This window comes from Hemicordylus capensis, chromosome 1 (assembly GCF_027244095.1).
Source record: "Hemicordylus capensis ecotype Gifberg chromosome 1, rHemCap1.1.pri, whole genome shotgun sequence".
In the NCBI taxonomy this organism is placed as follows: domain Eukaryota; kingdom Metazoa; phylum Chordata; class Lepidosauria; order Squamata; family Cordylidae; genus Hemicordylus; species Hemicordylus capensis.
The window spans coordinates 139073820-139098860 of NC_069657.1; the positions used below are offsets into that span (position 1 = coordinate 139073820).

The 25041-nt window shown below is 44.9% G+C and overlaps 1 protein-coding gene and 1 pseudogene across 1 annotated transcript; one reads left to right on the plus strand and one right to left on the minus strand.

The window, feature by feature from the left end:
• Positions 1–334: 334 nt before the first annotated feature.
• Positions 335–24590, minus strand: LOC128339393 (acyl-CoA (8-3)-desaturase-like). The gene is made up of 12 exons (XM_053283212.1): positions 24366–24590; positions 17994–18104; positions 12704–12901; positions 11758–11859; positions 11326–11454; positions 10601–10658; positions 9844–9920; positions 4932–5029; positions 3027–3123; positions 889–968; positions 566–691; positions 335–423 (listed from the first exon to the last, which is right to left on the minus strand). Exons 1-12 carry the CDS (start codon positions 24588–24590, stop codon positions 372–374), a joined length of 1353 nt encoding a protein of 450 aa, XP_053139187.1. The 3' UTR covers positions 335–371.
• On the plus strand, positions 9702–9802 carry LOC128341338 (uncharacterized; annotated as a pseudogene).
• Positions 24591–25041: the final 451 nt, after the last annotated feature.

Genomic DNA, 25041 nt, shown 5'->3' on the forward strand with positions numbered 1-25041 from the left:
ACATGTTGGGTTCCCAGACAGCCTCCCACCCAGGCCCCGACCAGGTCTAGACTTGCTTCTCCTCAGCCCGACTGCTGCATCATGTGCATTCAGAGCATGCCCTGGAGCACGGAGAAGGTGTTCCCTCTGCAACCCTCCCTGTGTCCAAGCTGCTTAAGGTGTTAAGGGTTAAAACCAGCACCTTGAGTGCCCAGAGACTATATGGTAATAATGGGAATAAAACTGACATAATATTTTTTCCCCCTGTGGTTGATTCTGGCCAGAAATAGGTTTGTGCTAGTCCCTAACTGTGAAGTCAAGTTCATTCTTCCCCACAAAATCCATTTGTTCTGAGGGCAGCATGAGGCAATTTCTTCCTTAGGTCCTGCCACCTATCCCAGGCGATAAGCTTCCAGCCAGTGTTCCCCTGACGTCTTCAGAGAGCTGTGGAGAGAAAGAGAAAAGGGGTCTCATTCCTCAGTTGCAGGTCTCTTCCATTCCCCACTTGTACTGCTGCCCTGTCTTGATATTCCCATCCCACCCCGATCCTCTTTCCACTTGGACCTCCCTGTTAATGGAGGCTTACCGCAATATATCCACAAAGGCAGTGAGGAGGGGCTTGCACTGGTACTTAATGCCATGCTTGGCACAGAGGGATTTCACCATAGGAGCCACCTTCTTGCAATTGTGTCGTGGCATGGTTGGGAAAAGGCTGCAGTAAAAGGGTGAGGGATGGTGTTAAGAGGTTGCCAGAGAACCCCGAGTAAGCCCAAAGTATCCCATCCCTGCTTAAGGCCCAAAGCCCCTTAACACCCAATATGGGGGTGGCCCTTCATTTCTGTAGGGCTTCTCCCAGACACATCCCTACGAGTGCTTTATAACATACCAACTTCTATATCTCATACTCACTGATGCTCAATCTGGAAGTTCAAGTGCCCAGTGTACCAGTCATTGAACAGGGAATGATCGACATTACACGTCGCCGCAAGCTAAGTAAGAAAGAGAAATGTGCTAATTTCTAGCCACTTCTTTCATTGTCAACACACTGTATTTTCTGCATCAGTGGTTTTTCAATGTTGATTTATTAGAAACCACCATTCCACTGGGCTTGTTTCTTTGTAGTTTTAAGTTTATCTTATGGCCTTGACATAGAAGGGCATTGGTTCAATCAACTGCTGTATTTGTGCCACGTGACCAGGATCAGACTGAGCTATCAGCACCAATGGAGGAGAACCATGCTCACAGTGGGATTTTTGCGAAGTTCCCACTGCAGCTGACTGCATTGCTAAAGAGGCAAGAAGAGCTTTGAGATATGCAAGTTAGGCTTTTGTTTGCCAAACAAAAGTCCCCTGGACCACATCATCACAATGTAGTTGAACATACGGTGAGTGCATGAAGCTGCCTTCTGCTGGCCATTGGCCCATCATGGTCACTATTGTCTACACTGACTGACAGTGGCTCTCCAGGGTTCCAGACAGGGAGATCTTTCCCAGCCTTACCTGGAGATGTCAGGGATTGGTTTTCTGCATGCAAAACAGATGCTCTACCACTGAGCTATGGCTCCTCCCGAGCTCTCATGCCTCACTAGGTTTCAAAAATGGTCTGCCATTTGATCTGTTTGAGTCAAAAGCTTCTCTAGCCACCAGAATCCCCCTGAACATTTAGTGAAAAACATGTGTTGGCAACACATTGATTGACACACGTTTATCATTAATGCGAAAGGACTCCATATAGCCATTGGGGGCATGGCTAGTGGGCATGGCAGCATTGGGGGGAATGTTCATCAGGCAAGCACACACTCCTATCATATGTGTTCATAGAGTGTGTGGAGGGTTCATGGGATGAAGGTTTCTGCATGTGGATAACTAGCTGCAAACATAGTTGCTGGATCACTACCTAGAAACTATTGGAAACTTCTTCAGGCTGAGGGACTGGATCCTCCCTAATGGAGTTTCTGCAGGGCCCCAGCCTCCCCTTCTTTCATGGATGCAAAATGTAAGGTTGCAATTGGCCTGGATATTGCTATACAGCAGGAGGACCATATTATCCATGAACTCCGTATCTGGTTCTTTGTATCTGCGACTGGGTCTTAGAGATCCAGTTTCATTATCCATGGGTAGAAGAAGAGGCAAATTCACCTATCCGTGGTTTTGAGTGGCTGGAAATGACACAGAAATTACTTCCAATGTCATTTCCTGCTGCCGTTTTCCAGCAGAGAGCCATTTTGAGGCTCTTTTATTATCTATCTATCTGTCTGTCTGTTATTTAGTTATTTTCGGGGTTTGGGGGGATGCTGCCAGAGAGCTGGGGACCTGGAGAATAAGATACTGTTCTTTTCTTCTCCTATTTCTGCCCCCCCCCCGCTTTTTTGGCCCTTTTTTGTTGTTGTTAGTAACCTACCCCCCCTCCAATTCCCATCAACTCAAGGTTTCATTATCCACAGTTTCCGTATTTGCACCTATAGGTGAGAATGGAACCCCTGCAAATAATTAGGGCCACCTGTATTCCTCATTCTGCAGAACAATGCATCTTGCTAAACTGATCATCTGTACAGTTGTGTATACTATTTGGAGAAAGGTATGTGTGAACTGGGCGATACATTTGGGGAGCTAGTACTACTACTACTATTAATATACCGCTTTCAACAGAAGTTTCCAAAGTGGTTTACATAGAAAATAAATCAGTAAGTAAGTAAATAAAACTAATTTAAATAAATAAAGATGGTTCCCTCTCCCCAAAGGATTGATAATCTAAAAAGAAACGTAAGCTAGGCATCAACAGCAGACACTGGAGAGATGCTGTGCTGGGGTTGGTAGTAGTCAAATTTTGCTAACCTTTTCTAAAAATAACTATTCTGGAAATGATGTATGGTTTTCAACATGGCAAACCCACTTCATTGTTCACATGGTCATGTGATCATGGACCCCATGACATAGTGGAATATAGCAATATTGTGGCCTGTTATGATGATAGTCTGAATCCAAGTGCATTTATTAATGAGGCTATCAGATGAAAGATTGATAGTGCTCCTAGACAGAAGTTCTCACCTGGGCAGAAACCCAGTCTAAATTCTTATCATAATCGATGTTCATTGGGATGTGGTTCATCTGCGAGATCCAAATAAACCAAGTGCTTTCTAAGAATCTGTGCAGGAAAGGAGAAGAACCATGAAAAACCACCATCTGCATACATTTTAAAAATGGCTGCTATTGGCCGTTGAAGCAGTCACTTTGCTCGTATGTGCCCAAACTAGAGGATGTTCATTACTATCCCACAAAGTCAACCTTTCCAAGTGATTAAAAAACCCCAACCAGTTTCTGAAGTGCTATCTCCATTTTTGAGATACAGTATGTTCTATTAGAAGGATAAGTGCCACGTAATGGCACAGCGGGGAAGTAACTTGCCTAGAGAGCAAGAGGTTGCTGGTTCGAATCCCCGCTGGTATGTTTCCGAAACTATCGGAAAAACCTATATTAGGCAGCAGCAATATAGGAAGATGCTGAAAGGCATCATCTCATACTGCATGGGAGGTGGCAATGGTAAACCCTTCCTGTATTCTACAAAAGAAAACCACAGGGCTCTGTGGTTGCCAGGAGTCGACACCAACTCAATGGCACAACTTTACTTACAAGGATGGTTATTTCTAGGTTTCATGAATGTGAACATAGCTCATCCCCAGCCAGAGTTCATGTCAAATTGTGTTTTTGATCATTTTTGCACCTGACCAATTTAGGACAATCTTGTCAATAAATACTGTGCCAGAAGATGGCATCTTTCTGCAAGCTGCAAACCTAAAAGGTGCTTGTGTTAAAGCTATGACATGGAGAGAGTTTGCCTTCAGAGTTGTAGGCTTAGCAAACAGAGCTGTATCTATACAAGCATCTGTCTTTCTGTCCAGTCTTAGAGGGACTGTGGGACTGAAAGGGCTGGATAAGAGCTCCTTCAACTCGCTGCTGTATGCTTCAATTGTTGCTTCTTTTCTATGTTACCCACTCATTTCTAACTGAGCTTTTAGCTATGTGGGTTTGGACTCCTCATCGGCTTCTTATATTATAAGAATGTATGCTTGACTAGAGGCTGCCAGGCCTATGTAAGGCAGAGAGAAAATGTCTGCATCCTTTGTTGCCATGGAACAGATTTGTGAGGCAGTAGCCCCGTGGAAGGAAGGATTTCCATTGAGCCTATGAAATCTGAAACACTGGTAGGCAAAATAACTACACACAAAGCAGACAAAGATCCTGAAATTGTGCTATCACTTATTGAGCCACTTCTCATGAGCAGTGAGAAGGGCTCATGGGTGGGATGCACAGAAGGCGGGTTAAACCTGCCTTCCCCGCAGATGACACACGATCAAATAAATGAAGTTAAAGAAGCGCTCTTTCCCTTTAACCTCATTTTAAAGGGTGGCTAAATAGGTGAGTTTGCTGCCATGGAGCCACCAGGATCGGTCTGACCCAGGTGGCTCACATGAGTGTGAAAAACCAGGCTGGGCTCCCTTTGCCTGGTTTAGCACGCACATGTGAATAGCCACATTGTGATGCAGACTCCATTGTATGGACCTGTAAAGGAACACTCCAGTTGTGCAAGGGATCACTCATGATTAAAGCAGCAAAATATGAAAGCTTGTTATCTCTGGCTGAAATCGTCAAAGGATTTCATGCAAAACAAAGTCATAACTCTTGATTATTGTGTGGAAGGCACTCCATCTATAGGTTAACCACCAGAAGCACAGCCTTTCTTGTGCTGCCTAAGAATAACTCCTTCGTGGCCTGTTGTTTCTATGGGCCGGGTAGGATCATGACACGAGCTTGTTCAGGTGGGTGTGATTTGTATAGAAGGAGCCAACTTGTACAGCCCACTCTTTCCAACTTCACACTCTACAAATCTGTGAGACCTAGGTAGCAGCAGCTGCCAGAACAGAACATTGTGCAGTTTTGCACAGTGGTGATTACCTGGCCAGGCAGAAGTATGCCATGAAACTCTTAAATCCCATTAGCGGAACATACATGAGACAGACGCGGAGATTGTAGGTCAGAATGAAAGTAAATTCCTGAAATGAAAGAAGTGTTAAAGCAGGAAAAAGCACGCAGTGACCTGTGTTGTAACTTCCTTTGTCATTCCCAGACCCATAAACTTCATGGAATAAGAATGGAGACCACAGAGTCCATTATTCAGTGTGGGAATGCATGCATACACAGAAACCCATTTGGATTTCATTATATCATGCTAAACAAAACTACTCTGAGGGGGACCAGCAGTGTTTCAGATAGGACTAGCCTAAATCCAAAGGGCTAGGTGGATTTGCTACAAACATCTGTGGCTGCTCTTCAACATGATAGGAATTCCTGGTTGCGTTTTCAGGGACCAATTCACCCACCAGAAGTGCTGAAGTCATTCAGACTTTTTACACTGAAGACTTTCAGTACACTGACCTTCAGTGACCAACATATGTGGAGAGGCTAGCTGTTAGGTGGAGAAATGGGGGTTGGTGTCCATGATAGCCAACTATCTATTCCCCACTCTTAAAAAAACTCCAGTGCAGATGGCCAGACAAACTGGATTTGCAGCTTTATGACAGCCCAGACAAAAGGAATCCCAGTGAATAAAGGAGTTGGGAATGTGTTTGTTTTATGTATGATTTGAAGGTACAGATTAGAGGTTTCCTATGTTGCCAGTGGGGACAAAACCAGTTAAATGGCCCTGCCCTTAGAAATTTATAGAGACAAATTCAGTTTCTCTCTGTGGTGGTGGTGGTGGTGGTGGTGGGGAATCCACTGGACTGATCTGTCAATAACCTGATTTCATTTTGAATAGCTGATTTCACTTTGAATAACCTGATTTCATCAGCTGAATAGCTAATCTGTCAATAACCTGATTTCACTTTGGAAAACTAGGATGCTGTTGACTAGGAACACAATTGAACCTGGACACTTTGGGGCTATTCACACGATTGTAGAAAATCAGGCTAGCCTCAGCTAGCCTGATTTTCTACAGTCGTAAGAACCACCAGGCTTGGCTGTGAGCCCAGTGGTTCTTGAGTGGTTAACCCGCTCAAGTAGCCCGCCCCTTAAACCGGGTTCGCGGAGCAAGTGCTCCGCAACCCCCCCTTTTTTAAAATCGTGAGTAGCTGTGGCGTGGCGTGATTACTCATGATGCGGTTACTCCATGACGCAGTTACTCATGAGCAGACCCCCGGTGGGAGGCTGAAAAGCAGCCTCCCAGCTCGGGGGTCTCCCCAGTATGCCCTATGCACTCGTGCAGGCACACTGGTGCTTCCAGGGGCCACGCGGCCCCTGAACTCCCCAGCCCCCGCTGGCTCCGTCACAGAGCCGGCAATTGTGTGGGTGGCCAATCTGGCCACCCAGGGCTCCTGCCCTGATCATTTGTGGGGAGAGCGGGCTTAGCCCGCTCTCCCCGCTTAGCTTCACAAACCGGGTCTCACTGATCGTGAGACCCGGCTCTTTCTCTGATTACTGCCCTACAGTTAGTAGATAAGCAAAGAGTGTGAGACTTCAGTTATATTTATTTATTTATTTATTTATTTATTTATTTATTTATTTATTTTGGTGCTGTGAGGAGTAATGCTTGCTTTCTGCCAGTAAACAGTGATATATAATAGCATTTCTTGAAGAAAAGGAGCACTAATAAAACCAGCAAATATGTGTCTGGGATGGGAAGGTGTCAGATATGGACAAGAATATTCTCTAGCACTGTTTCCCCCCTAATATTCTTAGCCCTGGAGGGCAGGCCAACCCTTAAGAGAATTTATCTCTCAGTCATCATTTTGCACCTCTCCAATTTCTTCACATGGGAATAATTTGCATATCCATAGATATCTCCTTGAGGGCATGGCTAACAGAGAAAGCAGACCTCCAGAGTACTTTAAGCAGCATACTCAGGGGGAACTCCTCAGTGAATTGAGACTTCTGTGTTTGTTTTTTAAAAGAAGGCTTTTGTTGCTGATAAATCCTATTTTATTATATCACCAAGGGGCTATTCTTACGATCACAAAAATTGGGCTAGGAAAATCCTAGCCCGATTTTTTGATCGTCGGAACCACCGGGCTCGCAGCTGAGCCTGGTGGTTCTGGAGCGGGTAACCCACTCCTGTAGCCCACCCCTTAGCCCGGGTTTGTGGATCGAGCACTCCGCAAACCTGGGCTATCTGCTTGTGAGTAGCCGCGGCATGGCTCCGTGCCACAGCTACCCACTAGTAGACCCCCAGCTGGGGGGCTTCCGGGGGCCAAGTGGCCCCCGAGCTCCCCAGCCCCCGCCGGCTCCATCTCGGGCCGGCCATCGTATGGGCGGCCTATCCGGCCGCCCAGGGCTCCCTGCTCGCTCACTGCTAGGAACCGGGTCTCACTGATCATGAGACCCGGTCCCAAGTGTATGAACAAAACCACATTTTTTTCAAGATCAGAGAAACAAATTCTCTCATCGTCAGGACCAACTTTCTTCTGCAGTCTAGGATCAAAAATGTTAATGTACAATTATATAGAGTTTTTCTAGCACCTGAAACACACCTGCACAACAAAAAGGGCTCATTAACCATTTTTCAGTATCTCTTGCCTGTCTTTTTAAAAAATCTGTGCTGCCTGCATACTGTTCATCTGAGTGTGTGCTGAGTGCTTGTACAGTTCTGCTCTGGAGTAAGACCCCAGTTTATTTTGTATGATTGTAAGTATGTCCACAGTTCCTGAGCAGAGTCTTCACAGCTGCACCTGCATCCAGGCACAGGAGTGAGTGAGAAGTATGATGTAGTGGTTACAGACCTGAAGAACAAAACTTTGGGGAAAGGGGACAACATTCAAATCCCCATCTCAGCCATGGAGCAAAGCACAAGACCTTCCACTTGTCATGTACTCTCCTCCCAACCTACCTTACAGGGTGGTTGTGAGGATGAAAGGGAAATCATAGAATTTTAGAGTTGGAAGGTACATTGGAGGTCATCTAGTCAAACCCCAACATGCCTGACAGGTCGCCATCTAGCCTCTGCCTGAACATCTCCAGAGGAGAGCCCATCACTGCATGTTGCCTCCTGTTCCACTATGCAACACGTCTTCCAGTTGGAAAATTATTCCTAATGTTTAGCCTAAATCTCCTTTCTTGTAATTGCAGCCCATTGGTTCTAGTCCTGCCCTTGGTCACAGGACTGCCGCTGGTCACAAGAGCCACCCACCACCCCCTCCAATGAACCCAGAAGCTGGGTTGCTACTGGGCACAATGGCCACTCACAGCCCCTCCACCATGCTTAACAGATGGGATGCCCCTGGGCATGAGGGCTGCCCATCACCTCTCCACCATCCTCAACTGCTGGGTTACCACTGGGTGTGAGGGAGTGGATGTCTCTGAATGAGACCTTAATGGCCCTGAAGAATCCTGAAGGGGCGGGGGAGCCATGGCATCCTGGCAGAGCACATCCTCTATATATGATGGGAGGTGGTGATGTGAGAGTGTCAGACTCATCCTACCCTCTCTCTCTCTGCATATGAATGTGTTGTGAAACAAAAGCCGGTGTCATGGCCCAGCTTGTTTAGCAATAGCAATAGCATTTACATTTATATACCGCTCTATAGCCAGAGCTCTCTAAGCGGTTTACAATGATTTAGCATATTGCCCCCAACATTCTGGGTACTCATTTTACCAACCTCGGAAGGATGGAAGGCTGAGTCAACCTTGAGCCCCTGGTCAGGATCGAACTTGTAACCTTCTGGTTACAGGGCGGCAGTTTTACCACTGCGCCACCAGGGGCTCATAATCCACTCCCTTTCCCAGTAGTGACTCTGAGTCAGATACTGAGTGGGGTAGAACTGGCACCAATCCCCATCTCTACTACCTATGTGGTGCAGTGTGGGGATGTGGAACTGGCCCCAGCCATCATCACACACCCCTAATATCAGCATCCCAGAAAGCCAGGGAAGAGCAGTTTGCATGGATGAGGAGTGTCAGACACTGAGCAGCAATCTCCTTTGAAGCTCAGGCACTCCAGGCATGGAGGTGGAGCCCAGGAGGAGCAGTCTGAGCTCCAGACTAGCTCTGGGCTCAGTCTGCCTTCAGACGGTGGTGAGTTAACCTGTTCTCTGGGATCTCTTCATGGTCCTGCAGCCTAGCCTAGCCTCTGCCTCATGGGGAGCTGGGACAGGACAGCAGCAGCTTGGAAAACAGACAGGCAGTTGTTCACAGTGCAACACAGAATGAGTTTTGGAAAGACTAGGCATCCCCAAACTGCAGCCCTCCAGATGTTGCTGAACTACAACTCCCAGCATCCCTAGACACAATTTTTTGTGGCTGGGTATGCTGGAAATTGTAGTTCAGCAACATCTGGAGGGCCACAGTTTGGGGATGCCTGGACTAAACAGAGAACAGAAGCACCTTAGGGTGTGGGGTTTGCTCTCTGGGGCACTGATTTAATCCATCTAATGCTGAAGCTGGACATTTGTAGTACAACAAAGACACCATAGGTTTCCAGTGATCTCTACTGCAGAGGAAGCAGAATCCACATAGCACTGTACTCCTGGAGCTTGGATTTTTTTAAAATGGAAGGCAGGATGTAATTTTTAAAAATAAATACATAAACTTCTCACTGCTGGGGAGAGTGGGGAATGTTTTGTGAGTGTTTGAGGAGCCAGGAGGAGAAAGAAATTTCTTTAATACCTTTCCAGTGGTGAGAAGATAGGAATGAGGACCCTCTAAATCTATAACACTGAACAGCAGTTCCTTAATGTGATTGCCATGGCAGCACATATACTAAAATTGGAATGATACAGAGATTAGCATGGCCCCTGCACAAGGATGACATGTAAGCAGTTCCTTAATATATCTATACACCATAGGAGGAAGCATTGTCACTTTGCAGATTACTTACCATCCATTTTTTCCTTTGAACTGACAAGTAGAATATAGCCAACTGGATGTAAATAAGAAATGTCAGCGGGGCTAAGACTATGGTGAAAAAAGAAAGCATGGACCATATAAATTCTTTCAAGTGTAAGCCACCCCAATTCAGATCAAGTTAGAATATTGCAAAGAATCCGACTTTCAAGTCAAACTGGCAAATTAATTTTTATTATAGCACTCCATCTCTCCAACAAACTTTCTATTAGTGGCATAGCCACCTTTGGACAAAGGGGGACAAAAACCTGGGGCTGTGGCCTCCAGATGTAGGTTTTCCTACACTGTGCACTGTGCACTTTCTGCTTCTTACTGGCAACTCACTTGTGGCCAAGCGCCCGCTCACTGCCCCATTTCATTGAGAACAGGTGGTCCCTTTAAGATAGGCATGTTCTCACACTGGCATGGGGCAACATGGTCACGTCAATGTAGAGTGGTCAGTGTGGAGTAGGTAGGTAGGCACTGCCCGGTATGTAGCACTACCTGCCTAGCTACAGATAGGTGCTGCCCGGAAAGGGCACTGGTGGTGGGCACCTAGAGGTTTGGTGGCGGAGGGTCCAGGATGGTGTGAGGGGCCATATTCTACCTCCCTATGCCTCTGCTCTCCATCCCAGTCTTTTACCAAAAACACTCTAGTGATTATTCCATAAGCTATGGCCTAATCTACAAAGGGGCATGGCTTTACTAATAGTAGCAATGTAGGCTTTTGAGCACAATGGCAAGACACTCACGGGCAAAGTACGTGTGCTGGTACTGGTAAGGCATGTATTTCTTTTTCTTTTTTCCAAGCTGCAGATGGAGGGCAAACACAGCAGTTAAACTGGGGGTTAAATAGCCCCAACTTCATTGTACCATCTTCCACAATTCAGGACAAAACCCGACAAAACATATTGGCATCTCCTAGGTAATGATGGGCAAAGACTAAGGTCAAGTCGGGGTAGAAAATGAGATACTAGAAAATGACAGGACTCTCAAACAAAGGCTACAGGATGAGGCTTGCTGTCTTTTAAACACACATTTCCCTCTAGGATTTGGCTCAGGGGAGGAGCGTAAATTATGGGTCATAGCAGGGATCCAGGATCAACCTCTAACCCTAGTTTTACTTCTTGTAAGAGAGGCAGAGGCTCCACTTTTCAGTCTCTGCTCTTCCCCTTTGGCCAAATCAACTTTTTCAGCGGGACCAATGCAGCAGCCACCATCTCTGTTATACCCAGGAAGCAACCGGTAATGTCCTGTCTCAGGAAACACTAGCAACTCACACCCAGGAAGAGTGCTATCTTGATGCAAATAGGAAATAGGGACTCATCTGACGATATAACCAGCCTTAGTACAGCATAAGCTGTACTAAGGAGAGTAGAAACGTTCTGTGGTGGGTAGAGAGAGATGTGCTTCCTCTAACCATCAGTGTTTCCTTTTTCTAAAACTTGAGCCAGTCCCAGATGTTGCATCTACTCACCTCCACTGAGAGTGTCTTCCCCAGGCTGAACAGCAGTGGATGCATGTTGAGATCAGGGTCCTTGCGGAAGCAGTTAGGTTTGGCATGGTGCTGGTTGTGTAAGTGGTTCCATAGGCTTGCTGGCCCACCCTGCATAGAAAATGAAAATGTTTAAATGCATTCTCTCAGTTTATTCATGGAGGACCTATATTGTGAACGCTTCCCTCCAGTGGCTGTTGCTGGTGCCTGTCTTCTTTTTCTTTTTCGATTGTGAAACAGGATAACATCATAGTTACTTTTTCTGTGTAAACTGCTTTGAGAACTTTTTGTTGAAAAGTGGTATTAAAATATCTGTCTTGCAGCAGCAGCAGAACATAATCTCCACCATGCAAATAAATAAACTACATTGCCATACTCATTGACAAAAACAAAAACTCAGCATTGGACTCTTACCTTAAATATTCCCATCAAAAATAAATGAAACCATCTATTCCGCTTAGGCTCCTGAAAGACTGAAATATGGCCAAGATCATGTTGAAGAAATCCATACTGGATCTGGAAGGTAAAAACAAAACAACAAGAAGGTATCATGATATGAATTTTTCAACACACTGGTTTATAGGGAATAATTGCTCACTATTTTAGCTCAGATTCATTGGGGGTCTTACTCCTGAATAGGTAGGGATGCCTGGGTTTCACTAGAACTCCAAGGTACCTTCCAACTCTAAAATTCTATTGTTACTTCCCCACTGTGCCATTAGGTGGCTGTACTAGGCTATACAGTAAGTGAAATTCACTGAGGTAGCTCTCAATTTGCATATATTCTCCAAGCCTTCTTGAGAATGTACAGGATCGCTGGTGTTTATTCACATTCTCCATTCAACTATAATTGTCCACAATATGTTTGTGTCATATTTGAAATATGCCACTTTGTCCATAGACATTTGAGAAACAATAGCTACTGGCCCCAAATTAGGGAAAGATGGGTTGGAGGGAAGAGAAAGGGACTAAACATCTCCTCCCTTCCTTCTGCTTCTATTTGGAGGAACAAGAAGCGTGTGTGTGTGTGTGTGTGTGTGTGTGTGTGTGTGTGTCATATAAGGGTGTACACCACTATGCCTCTTTGGCAACTGCTCTTCCCATGTAAATTTCCTTCCTGAGATGGAGCACCTGGGAAACTGATTCCCTCAATATTTGATTCCCAGGACTCTTACAAGAATTCCAAGTAAGTTTACATGATGATGTCACTTTATTAGCATTAGTATTCTTGCCAAACACTCTGGGAAATGCCACTATGTTAATTTTCTAGGGAGGATGCTATGAAACCAGAACATTGCTGAAGAGCTGAAGAACAGTCTAGAGGCCTGCTATACTGTGTGCAGTGACAGTGATACATTACCTGCCCAATGGTGAACATTGCTACTCCAATAAGGAAGGGCAGCCAAGATTTCCCAAAGTACCAGATGGTGAACCAGGATGCCACATCGAACAGGAAAGCATGCAGAAACATGAAGGTGAAGAATGGATAACTGGGCTTCAGGAGTCCCATCTTCTTCACGGTGCTGTACAGCTCACGAAAATCATTGACCAGCATTTCCTGTGAAATTCACCAACAGACGTTGTCTCTAGGAATGTGCACGGAACAGGATGGCCTGGTTGAGTATGAGTCCAGAGTGGACTCGAACCTGACCAGATCAGTTCAGTCCGACACCCCCTTGAACTCCCCCCATGGTTCGGTTCGGGGGTGGGGGATCCGTGAATTTTTTCTTTTTAAAAAGTTTTTAATTTTTTTTTTTTTTTTTAAAAACCTTTTCCCATTCGGGGAAGGTCCTCAAGGCGGTGGGGGGAGGGTCCATGGAGGTTCCCCTTCCCCCGCTGGCCTCCATTGTCACCTCCTCCGGCCTGTTCAGGCCTCCATAGTTCAGTGTGGTGGCCATTTTGAATGCTGCTGCGCATGTGCAAATGGCTTCTGTAAGGGTCATGCCAGGCCTCACGGAGGCCATTTGTGCGTGTGCTACAGCATCCCAAATGGCCACTGTTCCGAACTATGGAGGCCCAAATGGGCTGAAGAACCAGCCAAACTGGCTGGAGGGGGTAATAACAGAGGCTGGCAGGGGGAGGGGGAATCTCTGCGGACCCCACCCCCCACCCGCCACCACCTCGAGGACCTTCCTTGAAGGGGAAAAGGTTAGAAAACATTTAAAAAAAACTTTTTTTAAAAAATTGCACAACCTGCCTCCCCCCCCCCCCCCCCACGGGCTTCAGTCCGGAGCTGGACCAAGCAGGGAGTGGTTCGGTTTGACATCAAGCTGTCAAACTCATTCAGCGTCGAGCCAGTTTGCACATCCCAAGTTTTCTTATCTCCAAGCACTTCTGATTCTCATTGTCTCTGAAATTATTATACTTTTTCATTTTGTGGGTTGAGGGATCAAAATGGCAAAGACACAAAGCAGGAGAATGAAATATAAAAATATTGGCTTGGATTTTCTCTCTCTTGCAAATGCACTATGCTAGAAATGTCAAACTCAAATCTTGGATTTGATGAACTTGGATTGGATTCTGATGAACTTCTGGAATGCTGCACACAGGGTCGGTGCTACCATTAGGCCAACTAGGCAGCTGCCTAGGGCCCAGACCTCAGAGGGGCGCAGAGTGTATCAAATCAATCAAAATGATTTGTGTGCCAAAATATTTTCTTTTGTATTTGAGAAAGATAATTAATCTCCTTTTTTCTACTGCATCAGGTTTCTCCTGCAGTCAATATCCACACACTGGACCGGGTTTCACGATCTGTGAGACCCGGTTTAGGGTGCTGAGTGGAGAGGGAGCCCTGGGCAGCCGGATCAGCCGCCCACACGATGGTCGGCTCCGAGACAGAGCCGGTGGGGGCTGGGGAGCTTGGGGGCCGTGCAGCCCCCAGAAGCCCCAGTATGCCCTGCGCAAGTGCACAGGGCATACTGGGGAGACCCCCGAGCTGGGAGGCTGCTTTTAAGCCTCCCAGCCGGGGGTCTACTCGTGAGTAGCTGTGGCACGGAGCCGCGCCACAGCTACTCACAAGCAGATAGCCCAGGTTTGTGGAGCGCTCGATCCGCAAACCCCAGGCTAAGGGGTGGGCTACAGGAGCGGGTTACTCGCTCCGGAACCACCGGGCTCGGCTGCAAGCCCGGTGGTTCTTACGATCACAAAAATCGGGCTAGGATTTTCCTAGCCCGATTTTTGTGATAGTAAGAATAGCCCCACTGTTTAGAACCAGTGACAGTATGGTATAGTGATTAGAGTGTTAAGTCTAGGACTGGGGGACTTAGTATTCCCCAATCAGTCATAAAACCTGCTGCAGGACTTTAGGTGAGACACTGTCTGAGGCTGTTATAGCCCAGCCCAATTTCACCTGATCATGAGAGCCACCAGGCTCACAGGTGAGCCCAGTGGCCTCCAGGCAGTTAACTCGCCAAACAACCCCTCCCCGTAAACCGGGTTTGCGGAGTGAGCACTCTGCAAATCTGTTTTTTTTTAAATCGTGAGTTGCCGTGGCACAGCTCCGTGCCACAGCAACACATAAGTAGACCCCCAACTAGGAGGCTTAAAAGCAGCCTCCCAGCTCAGGGGTCTCTCCAGTATGCCCTGCGCGCTCGTACAGGGCATGCTGGAGCTACCATGGGCCATGCGGCCCCCGATCCTCCTAGCCCCCGCTGGCTCCTTAACAGAGCCGGCAGTCGTGTGGGCGACCGATCTGGCCGCCCTGCTCATATACGGGTTAAGCCCGCTCTCCCCACTAACCCCTAGGAGGCTCTTCTCACTAATTGTGAGAAGAGCCTCTCTCGCTCCAAACCTAACTCACAGGATTGTTGTAAGGATAAAAGTGTGGAGGAAGATCATGCACAATACCCTGAACTCTTTGGAAGAAGAAAAGGATGTGTCATAATAATAAATATGTGTCTATATTTATGTTGACTTTGAGCCACATGCACTCCAATCCTCAACATGTAAACTCAGAAGTAAATTCAAATAGCCTTTTTTTACACCTATCACAGCAGCAAGCAGCCCAGTTTGCATTTTGTTTAAGCAAAAAGCATAAACTATAGTGTATGTCCATACACGACAGTGTATATACAGTGTGTATAGTGTGTCTATACACTACAGAAGGGAAAGCCACCAATTTGATTTCAAACAGGACAGCAGAATACCATATATGGTTACCCCAGTTTTTCAGAATTTAAAGATAACTAAGTATATCATTGGCAGCAGAGTTTTTTAAATGAGTTTCTTGTGATTTGATTTGCAAAGCCTTATTTTTGAAGCAAGGGTATAAAAATAGACTTTTGGTGGAGGAGGAGGCTTAATGTTCATTTTAGCAATTTGTGAAGCTACTTTCAAAACGTTATTTTAGTCCATTACTAGCTTATTAAAAAGACAGTGAGGCGATGCTCATGATCGGGCGAAATCGGGCTAAGGGAGCCTAGCCCGATTTCACCCACGTGTGAGAACCACCGGGCTCGCAGCCGAACTCCCAAGCTCCCGCCGGCTCCGTGATGGAGCCAGCAGTCGTGTGGGCAGCCGATCTGGCCGCTCGGGAAGGCGGGCTTAGTCCACTCTTCCCACAAACCATCTGGAGACAGGTCTCACTGATCGTGAGACCCGCCTCAGTATGTACATTCTTTATATATGAGCTACTGTTACAAGCACAAAGTGAAATGAAATAGTAGGGATGTGCATGAACCTGTTCAGAGGCCCTTTTACGGGCCTCCGAACAGGTTTGAAAGACTGGCAGTTCAGCTGGTTCGAAGGTGACGGGATACCTTTAAGGGTGGGGGAAGGTGCTTCTACCCCTCCTGCCATATTTCCCCCACTGGTGCTGCACTTTAAAAGGGTCAGGCGGGGCGGCCGCATACCTCCTTGCCGCCCTGTTGCATCTGGATCTAATCACTGCTTCTAACTTGTCAATTATGTGTAATATTGAGGTTCTGGAGCATCATGAAAATCATTATTTTCTATCTTTTTGTAATCCATGGGGCCTGTTTTAATTGCTTGAATCATTGATACTAAAGCCATAAGGCCACAAACCGAGTTCTGCATGTTGATGAGGGCCTATTTTAGGACTATGCTGGACTATGGAAGCTCATACTAAAAAGGAACAATGGGCCGGGATCTAAGCCAAATGAAGAAAAATAAAAGGGGAAATCTTGCATTTCGCTGTGTATTATAAAAGATTCTGTAAAAGTTACTCAGGCTAACTTTGCTTGAAGAAAAGGCCTCCAAACAAGAGAGAGGCACAGCTTGGTACCATTTAGCCAAAGAGTGCTTGAAGATAAGAGAGCTAATACATCTTGGGGTCATAGGTCTTTGAATATATGTGTGAAACTAGAAGACCCATTCCACCACACCTTTTCAAGTTGGTACCTTACTGAGGGATGAAGAAGAACTACAAGGTCTGATGGCAGCAGTTAATTGAGGGAGTAAAAATGAGCCCTGTCAAAAATGGGGGACTGGGTTTTGTGCGGGGGGGGGGAGCGGTCCAGGTTGCCATGATCAACACAGAATATGAGATTTCTAATAACTATGGATATAGGGAATTGAAAGAGCCAATAAGAATTCTGGGTACAACAGGTGGAAACCAATCAAGGGCCTAAGAAGACAAAGGGGAGAAGTTTGATTTTGGGGAGTATAAACTGTTAAGTCACCAGGAAAACCCTAACCCTATCCACTGAATAGCTAATTCTTTGTTTAGTTTGTTGCGAACTTTTTAAAAGAAATCTGAAAACTCCTCAAGCTGCCAAAAGGGTAAATATGATTTCTTTTAGGGGTATAGGTTAAATGGCTTAGATTAATTTAATATACAAAAGGGCTAGGGGAGATTGGGGTAGCTTGAAATGCCACATTTTTAATGCTTCTTAGAATATTATAGTTTGTTTATGCTTATATTTTATGCATCTTTTGCCACACATTTAGCATTTTATGTATTTTTTGCCACATTTACCATTCTATGGGGCTATTCTCATGATCAGCAAAAATCAGGCTAGGAGAGCCTAGCCCAATTTTTGCTGATCATGTAAACCACCAGGCTCGCAAGTGAGCCCGGTGGCTTACAAGTGGCCAGCCCGCATTGTAGCCCTCCCCAAAGCCCGGGTTTGCGGAGCAAGCGCTCTGCAAACCTGGGCTTCCCGATTGTGAGTAGCTGCAGTGCGGCTCTGCAGCATGGCTACTCATGAGTAGACCCCTGGAGGGGAGGCAAAAAGCCAGCTCCCGGTCCGGGCATCTCCCCAGTATGCCCTGCGCACTTACGCAGGGCATACTGGAGCTTCTTGGGGCCATGCAGCCCCCAAGCTCCCCAGCCCCCGCCGGCTCTGTCACGGAGCCGGCAATAGTGTGGGTGGCTGATCTGGCCGCCCAAGGCTCCCTCCCTGCTCGAGTGCGGGGAGAGCGGGCTTAGCCTGCTCTCCCTGCGCACTCTCAAGAGCCGGGTCTCTATGTCTTAAGACTTTGATTACAACTTTTACATTTTAAAAGGTATGGTCATTAAGTTTTGGGGTTGATCATACAAAAAGCCTACTGCGGCATTAAAAGAATAAGATTTTTCACCGCACAGGTACATTAGTACCTGAAAAGTGCTATGGTTCAATAAAAGAGTTTTCTATTTGTGGATTGTGTATTTCCCCACACACACTACGTCAGGTGTTCTAGGTGAAACTCACATTTTTGGGGGGCTCACAGCTGGGTTGATCGGGCTTCAGCTCTCCAATATACAGTGGACTCAAATATTTCTTGACTAAATCGTCATCCTTGTGGAAAGCTGCAAAGGCATCCTGGGAAACACATAAAAGGAGGAGGTAAGAAATGAGAATCCCATCATGTTGCAGTGATGGACAAGAAAGCCAGGGGCATTTATTTTCAGCAGCAGATGCTGATTGCTTCAGAAAGAAGAGCGCAATTTCAAAGGCAAGGGTCTTTTTTCTGTCATCTGCCATAAATGCTAGCAAAATTTTATCACTTATGTATGCCTAAGTGATTTTGGAAGAACAAAGTTTCTTTGACAGCTGCACTGGTGGTCAAATGGCAGAAGATAGAGTAATTTGAGCTATTTAGAGAAAGGGAGGAGATATTCTCTCAACATCGGAAGCAACAAAGGATCAATGTCAGGCAGAAATCAGAGGCACCATACAAGGGAAAGTGACCTATTATGGATGTTTGACTAATATGAATGAATATCAATGAATAGTAGTCAAACATTCATAATATATCCCTTTTCCTTTTATGGTGCCTCCAACTTTCACCTCACACTGATCCTCTGTTGCTTCTCCTTTCAACATCGAGCTCATACCTCCTCCCCTTCTCCAAATGGCTCAAATTACTCTGCTTCTGCTCTTTGACCACTGGTGCATCATCTCATATTGTGTGGGAGATGCAATGGTAAACCCTTCCTGTATTCTACCAAAGACAACCACAGGGCTCTGTGGTCGCCAGGAGTTGACACTGACTCAACAGCACACTTTACTTTACTTTACTTTACAGCTGTCCAAGTAACTGTCCAGAAAATACAGTTTGAGAGAAATGAGAGTGGAGGGTAAGTGCAGAAGAAAGAAAGAGGAAAGAGAGAAAGGAAAACATACTGTGAAATTTGCCACGTAGATATGAGACTGTTGGACAAGCATGAGAAGAAATGCCACTTTGATTGACTCCATATCTGGGACTATCAAGAAGAAATGCAAGTGTCAAGTGTTTGCTGGAAGTACCTATGAAGTCAAATAATTCACGTATCAATGCCATTGCATGGTGCATTTAATATGACTGAAATCTGAATAATCAGAATGGGACCACTCCCCAGCCTCCTGCTTTGGGTGGCATATTTGCTTCGTCCTTCTTTGAAGAAAGCATGAGGCTTAAGGGTCATTGGCTGGGGCAGGGAGAGGTGGAACTTTGCTGACCATTTGTGGCATCCCATCCCCACACCTGCAGCAGTCTTCACCTAGGCAGGCTCCCCCACCCTCCCAACCAGGTACAGAATGGGATTTGCTGACCAGCCTTTTGGGGGCTGACCAGGATTTTTTTTTTTTAAAGTTTTAAGAGATCAGTAGGATCGCTTGAGTAGAATTTTTTGGTTTCCTAAGAGATCAGCCGAGTTTGGAAGTTTTCCTCGCTTACTCCATTGTGTTTTCCTGTTCTTGTGTAGTTAGCTCGAAGGTTACAACTGGGCAGCTACAGAGGAGACTGGAAGTAGGTGTAGCGGGGTTGATTGTTGAGCACTATTGAGATGGTTTAGAATAGGAGGAGCAGTTATCAGTCCTTAGACACTTTGTGGCTCAGGGGCTACAACTGACTCTCCTATTTGCTTCAGGGGTTCCACAAACATAACAAGGAAATAAGAAGCTGCCTTCTACTGAGTCAGACTTTTGGTCTATCTTGCTCATATCATCTGCATGGACTGACAGCAGCTCTCTAAGGTTTCAGGCAGGAGTCTCTCCCAGCCCTACCTGCAGAAGCCAGGGAGTAAACCTGGGGCCTTCTGCAAGCAAAGCACATGCTCTTCCCCTGAGCAATGGCCCCATTCCCAAGGGGAATATCTTACAGCACTCCCAAGTACTCACCCATCCAAATGCAAAGTAGTGCAGACCCTGCTTAGAAAAGGGGACAATTCATGCTTGCTACTGCAAGACCAGCTCTTCTCCTTTCAAAGAGGTTACTGAGCAGCTTGGGGTGGGGGATGAAGCTCATGAAAATGTCCTTACCCTTATGGTGTAGGCTGAGAGGAGCAGGAATCACTGGTGACCTGATTTGATGCTCTGAGCCAGGTTGTTGTTCACAAGGTTTGGGGGAAGGACACTGTTGTCTAACCCCAAACTTAAGTTAGGCCCACACTCCATGGGGAGGGGATAGAGTTCTGTTTTAACCTAATTAAAATGGTTCAACAAAGTTGTGCCCCTTTTATCCAAAGCAGCAATCCAGTGTTTTTCTTGCGTTTCGTCTTCAGATGTGGGGAAAACAATAATAATACTAGAGGTGTTTTCTTAGTAACCTGTACCCAGGCTGTTTGACTTGGCCTCAAAATTCAGCATTCTGAAATCTCAGTGATTATTTGTTGTTTTTATGTATTTATTAATAAGAATAATTATCTATGTTAAAGATGAGCTTGAACTGGTGTGTGTCTCTGGCAAAATTGCAGAAGTGAAGCTGAAGCGGAGCAGGAGGATTTCCATTGGTGATCAGTGCTTTGCTCCAGCACTTTCTATGATCTCTTGCCCCAGAAAGCAGATTTTGCAATTGTTACAAATCAATTTTGTTACAAAACAACTTTGCAACAACAATGGGAATTAATCACTCGATTTAATCTAGTTTTAATTACATGCAGTTAGGCAGAGCCAGCAGGAATTTACAGTGGGTGCCACAGGAAATATATTTTTTGTCACTGAAAATGGTTGGGTTTTTTTCATATATAAAAAGCTATATGAAACCCCCCCACACACATTTTCCCCCCCAAATGCAATTTTTCCCCCATAAAAAGAAGTCTGCAGGGGGAAAAGAAGATTCTCATTTAAAAAAAGGTTCTTATTTATTTTGAAACACAAAAACTGTAAAAGCGTAATTACAATGATTGTAAATTCAACACTCTCTTGGACTTGATAAATAACACTTTATAGTGTCCAAAGCACTTCACATACATTATCTCAATAATCCATATGACAGTACAGTAAGGTAGGTCAGAATTAAAATCCCCATTGCAGGTGTGAAATGCCACACAGTGAGCACCCGATAAAGGCCACCCAGTGAGGCCACCCACTGAGCACATGACAAAGGCAATATCTGATTCAGAACTCACACCATTAGCCACTACCTTTGTCAACTCAAATTACAAATAACCTATGTTTTGTGGGGTTTTCCCCTCTCCACTGAGAGAGGATGAAAACCAACAAGACACTAAGGCAGCATCAAGCTACCATGGGATCATCTCTACCATGAACAGAATGTGATTACACATTCACAAGCCTTTATGCAACACAGTGGCAGCATTTGCATGTAAAGTGGAAGAGTGGGTCCACCCCACCGCTCCCCTGCTCTCCTGTCCAAATTCAGATGTCATGGAGAGCTCCCTCTCTGCAGTCAGGACTTCTTTCTTTACTGAAGGACAGTCCCAGCAGCCAATAGCGGCCAGAGTGAGGGAGAAGCTTCCTCTCTAAACTCTTGTTGGAAAAGCAGCCATACTGCGGTGTGGTGCCATGTTCAGACATAATGCTGTGCTGGCAGAATTGGAGGTCCAGGCAGGCAACCTCACTACAAACTGAAGGTAAAATAGAGTCTAGGAAGAGAAACCATGGGTCCATTTTTTGTTGTAACTGTAGTTGCCTGCATTTGGATGTATACAAATTTAACCCAGGGGTCACTTCACCTCCGATTTCATGTTACATGCAAATACGGCCAGTCCCTCATCATTTTATGGGGTTCACCTCAGCACATGAAGATGGCCACTAGCTTAGATGGCTTTTATTTGGGGATGAAACAAATTCATGGGGAGCAGGCCTATCAGTGGCTATTAGTCATGATGATTAAATGGAACAGAGACAGAACAGAGAACATTAGTCATGATGATTAAATGGAACAGAGATTAGGGGAAAGCAGTTATCTTTGTACCCTGCTAGAGGTTTCCAAGGAGGAAAAGGAGGAGATACTTTATTTATGATCAATGATCAGATATACAAAAACCAAAACCCAGAACACCCCCTAGAAGCATTACAATACAATGAATACAATAGGTCAAGTGAAAAAATAATGAAATGTCCTGTATACAGGATCAAATCTAATCTTGTCAGAGGTTCTTTGTTGCCTAGTTTTAATGGCTGCCAAGCAAAAATTAGCTACCTTTCTGGTGGTATCTGCACACTTATCAGAGAGGAGAAAAGATCCCCTGTTGAACATCAATGGTGTAATCAGCCTGCCACACAAGTCTTTATAAAAAGAGTAGTATAAAATAAGGTACTGTATTGTCTTGTGTGTTCCTTCACCACATAGACAGATCCTTTTTGCTTGAGGCACTTTATTATACCTCCCAAAAAGTACTGCCAAGGAGAGCATATTATACCTGGCTCTGAAGAATGCTTTCCGTAACCTAGAAAAAGTAAGTGCCGATGGATACTTCGCTGGAGAACAGCTGATACTTACATAATACACTCGGTCGAAATCAGAGGTCATTTTGGTGTTTCACATCCTCTATTCTATGTGCAACTACCCTCTTAGCTTAGGCTAAGCCTAAGGACAACAAGTACTCTGGGGACAGTCCATAGGACAAAGGTTTCTCCCTGAGTGCTGTCTCCCATTCCCATCTGTAGTTATCAGCCAGGATCAGAGGGGCACAGATTAAGCTTAATCTTTTCTTAAGGACACAGATTAAGCTTTAGCCAATAGTTACCCTTCAGCTTCCATGCCCTTGCCTATACTTAGAGTTCCTATTTCCTACTTCAATTCTTGTGTTAATGGACACACATCCAGGCACACTGAAGATTGCCTCAAAAAAATAATTTGCACAAGCTCAATCTCCTTATGCTTGGTGTGAATTCACAGTTGTGTGCCATAAAAAATTTGGGTGAAAGGTTTGGGGACTTCAAACTCTAATTATTTGAAAAATACTAATTACTAAATACTAATACTGGCATTTGTCACCTAGCTGATGTGTGCAAAATTTCTGGAGGACTGGCTGGATATTCTAGATGTTATATCCAACAGAATGTTCAGGACTAATAGAATGATCAAGACTTATAATGGACTTATAATTGAAACAACTATTAATCTTAACTATACTGGCACTGCCATGCCAGTATAACTAGACAGCAATTCCATCCTGAACACTCAGTTAAAGATAGAAAAGATGCTGACCTAGTTTTTTCTTCTTAAACTGTCTTGAAATAGAACATGATTTTATTTAGATTCACCATATTTATTTATTTATTTATTTATTTATTGAATTTATTTATCAAATTTGTACACTGCCCCAAACTTTCATCTCTGGGCGGTTAACAATATAACAATATAACATTATGTGCCTTTTCTTTAATTCCCTGATTGATTGATCCAACTCTATAAATGCACTAATTAAATTGCATATGTCTTTATATTTGTTAAATGTCTTTGCAGTGCTCACTGTTTATTAAAATGATGAATGACAAGTCATATTCTGTAAATACCAATGTGCATCTTGGGACTTAGTGCTAAGTACAAATGCATAGTGCTGGAGGCTTCATCTTTTACTGGGTGGCAATTTTCTTTTCATGTACCCTGGTGTCTCTCTCTTCCTAGTTGTGTGAGTTTGGCATTTTCTTGCTTGGCATCACAAGACAGAAGTGAAGTCCTGGAGAAAAAGCAAAACTGGTCCTGTTTTATATCCGTTAGTGGCAAGTCTGTCATATTTAGTTTGAATATACCTGCTGTTTTTAGACACTAAAATGGCTAATTTTTTGGCAAGAAAAAAAATACAAATAAGAGGAATATTTTATATTGACATTAATTTCAACACTAGAATACAATGTCCAAGGTAAAGTGTTCTTGGTGTATTAGCTAAGATCCAAACACACTCAGTAAGAAGTAGAACACCCACCCATCCCTGAACCCTGAGAAATTTCGTTGGTTTTAATGAAACTCTTTTGGCCTCCCCCAAAATTACTCAAATATTTTGCCAGAGGAAGAACTCCCAAATTCACTTTGAACCTCTTTGTTTAAAATTAAGGTGACAACTTACTTATGAATGAACATACATCAGATGGGTTTAGAAACCTACGACTGCAATCTTGCACAGAAGCTGCTTCTTCTAAGATTGGCTTTTTTTGTCCTGTTATGCCCTCCTTGTTCTAAATGTTAGTAACATTCTGTCCCACAGTCATAGCTAATTGCCAAGCAGATATGCATGACCAAATAAATCAGACTGTTGGCCAGTAGCAGTCCACTACTGCCTACTTTGGCAGTGGTTCTCCAGGAGATGCTGGAGATATTGGCAATTGTACTTGAGACTCATGCAAGCAAAACATATGTTCTGCAACTGAGTTATGATCCTCCCTATGTGCTCTGCCTCCCACAAAAAATCTCACCGTAGCATCTTGTCCTGCATAGTGGCTGAGGATGCGACTGCCCCCAGGATGCTTCAGATAGAACTGGCTGATGTTATAGACTTTCCTGTTGATGACCAGCCATCCTTCTTTCTTGGAGTTTCTCCTGCCTGAGCGAAGTCCTATCTCCTCCCAGGTAAAAAGCTGTGGTGGAACTTCTGGACTGCATTCTGGATTTCTCAGTGTGGTGTCTGATTGAGGAGGCATCTTGTTGTCAGCTCAGCTCTTGGAACTGGGTTTCAAGAATCTAAGTATTCTCCACTGTCTAGTGGAAGCTGAAGTAACTGTGCCTTTCTATTTTGATGTGTGAGCCAAAAAAGCTTTATATACAGCCTGTTGCAGCAATTCTAACCGCCCTGATTATTCTGTTGCTCCAAGCGTTCTCTTTCAAAACTCCTTGTTCCTTTTCTTACTCTTACTCTCTCCTTTTCATAATCTCCTCTTCTCCAGCACCTCAGAAAACTTAAGGTGTCCTTCCATCATGTCTGCTCATGTTTTTTCTTACCAAATCTTAGAACTGGATAAACAACCACATATATAATAAGTGGGATTTTTAAATGAGCTACTGAGTACAACGATGGAGAAACCATTTATTCTTGGGGCCAATAATTGTGCAAGAGAAATTGTGCAGGATGCTCTCTGAGTAATTCTCACAGCT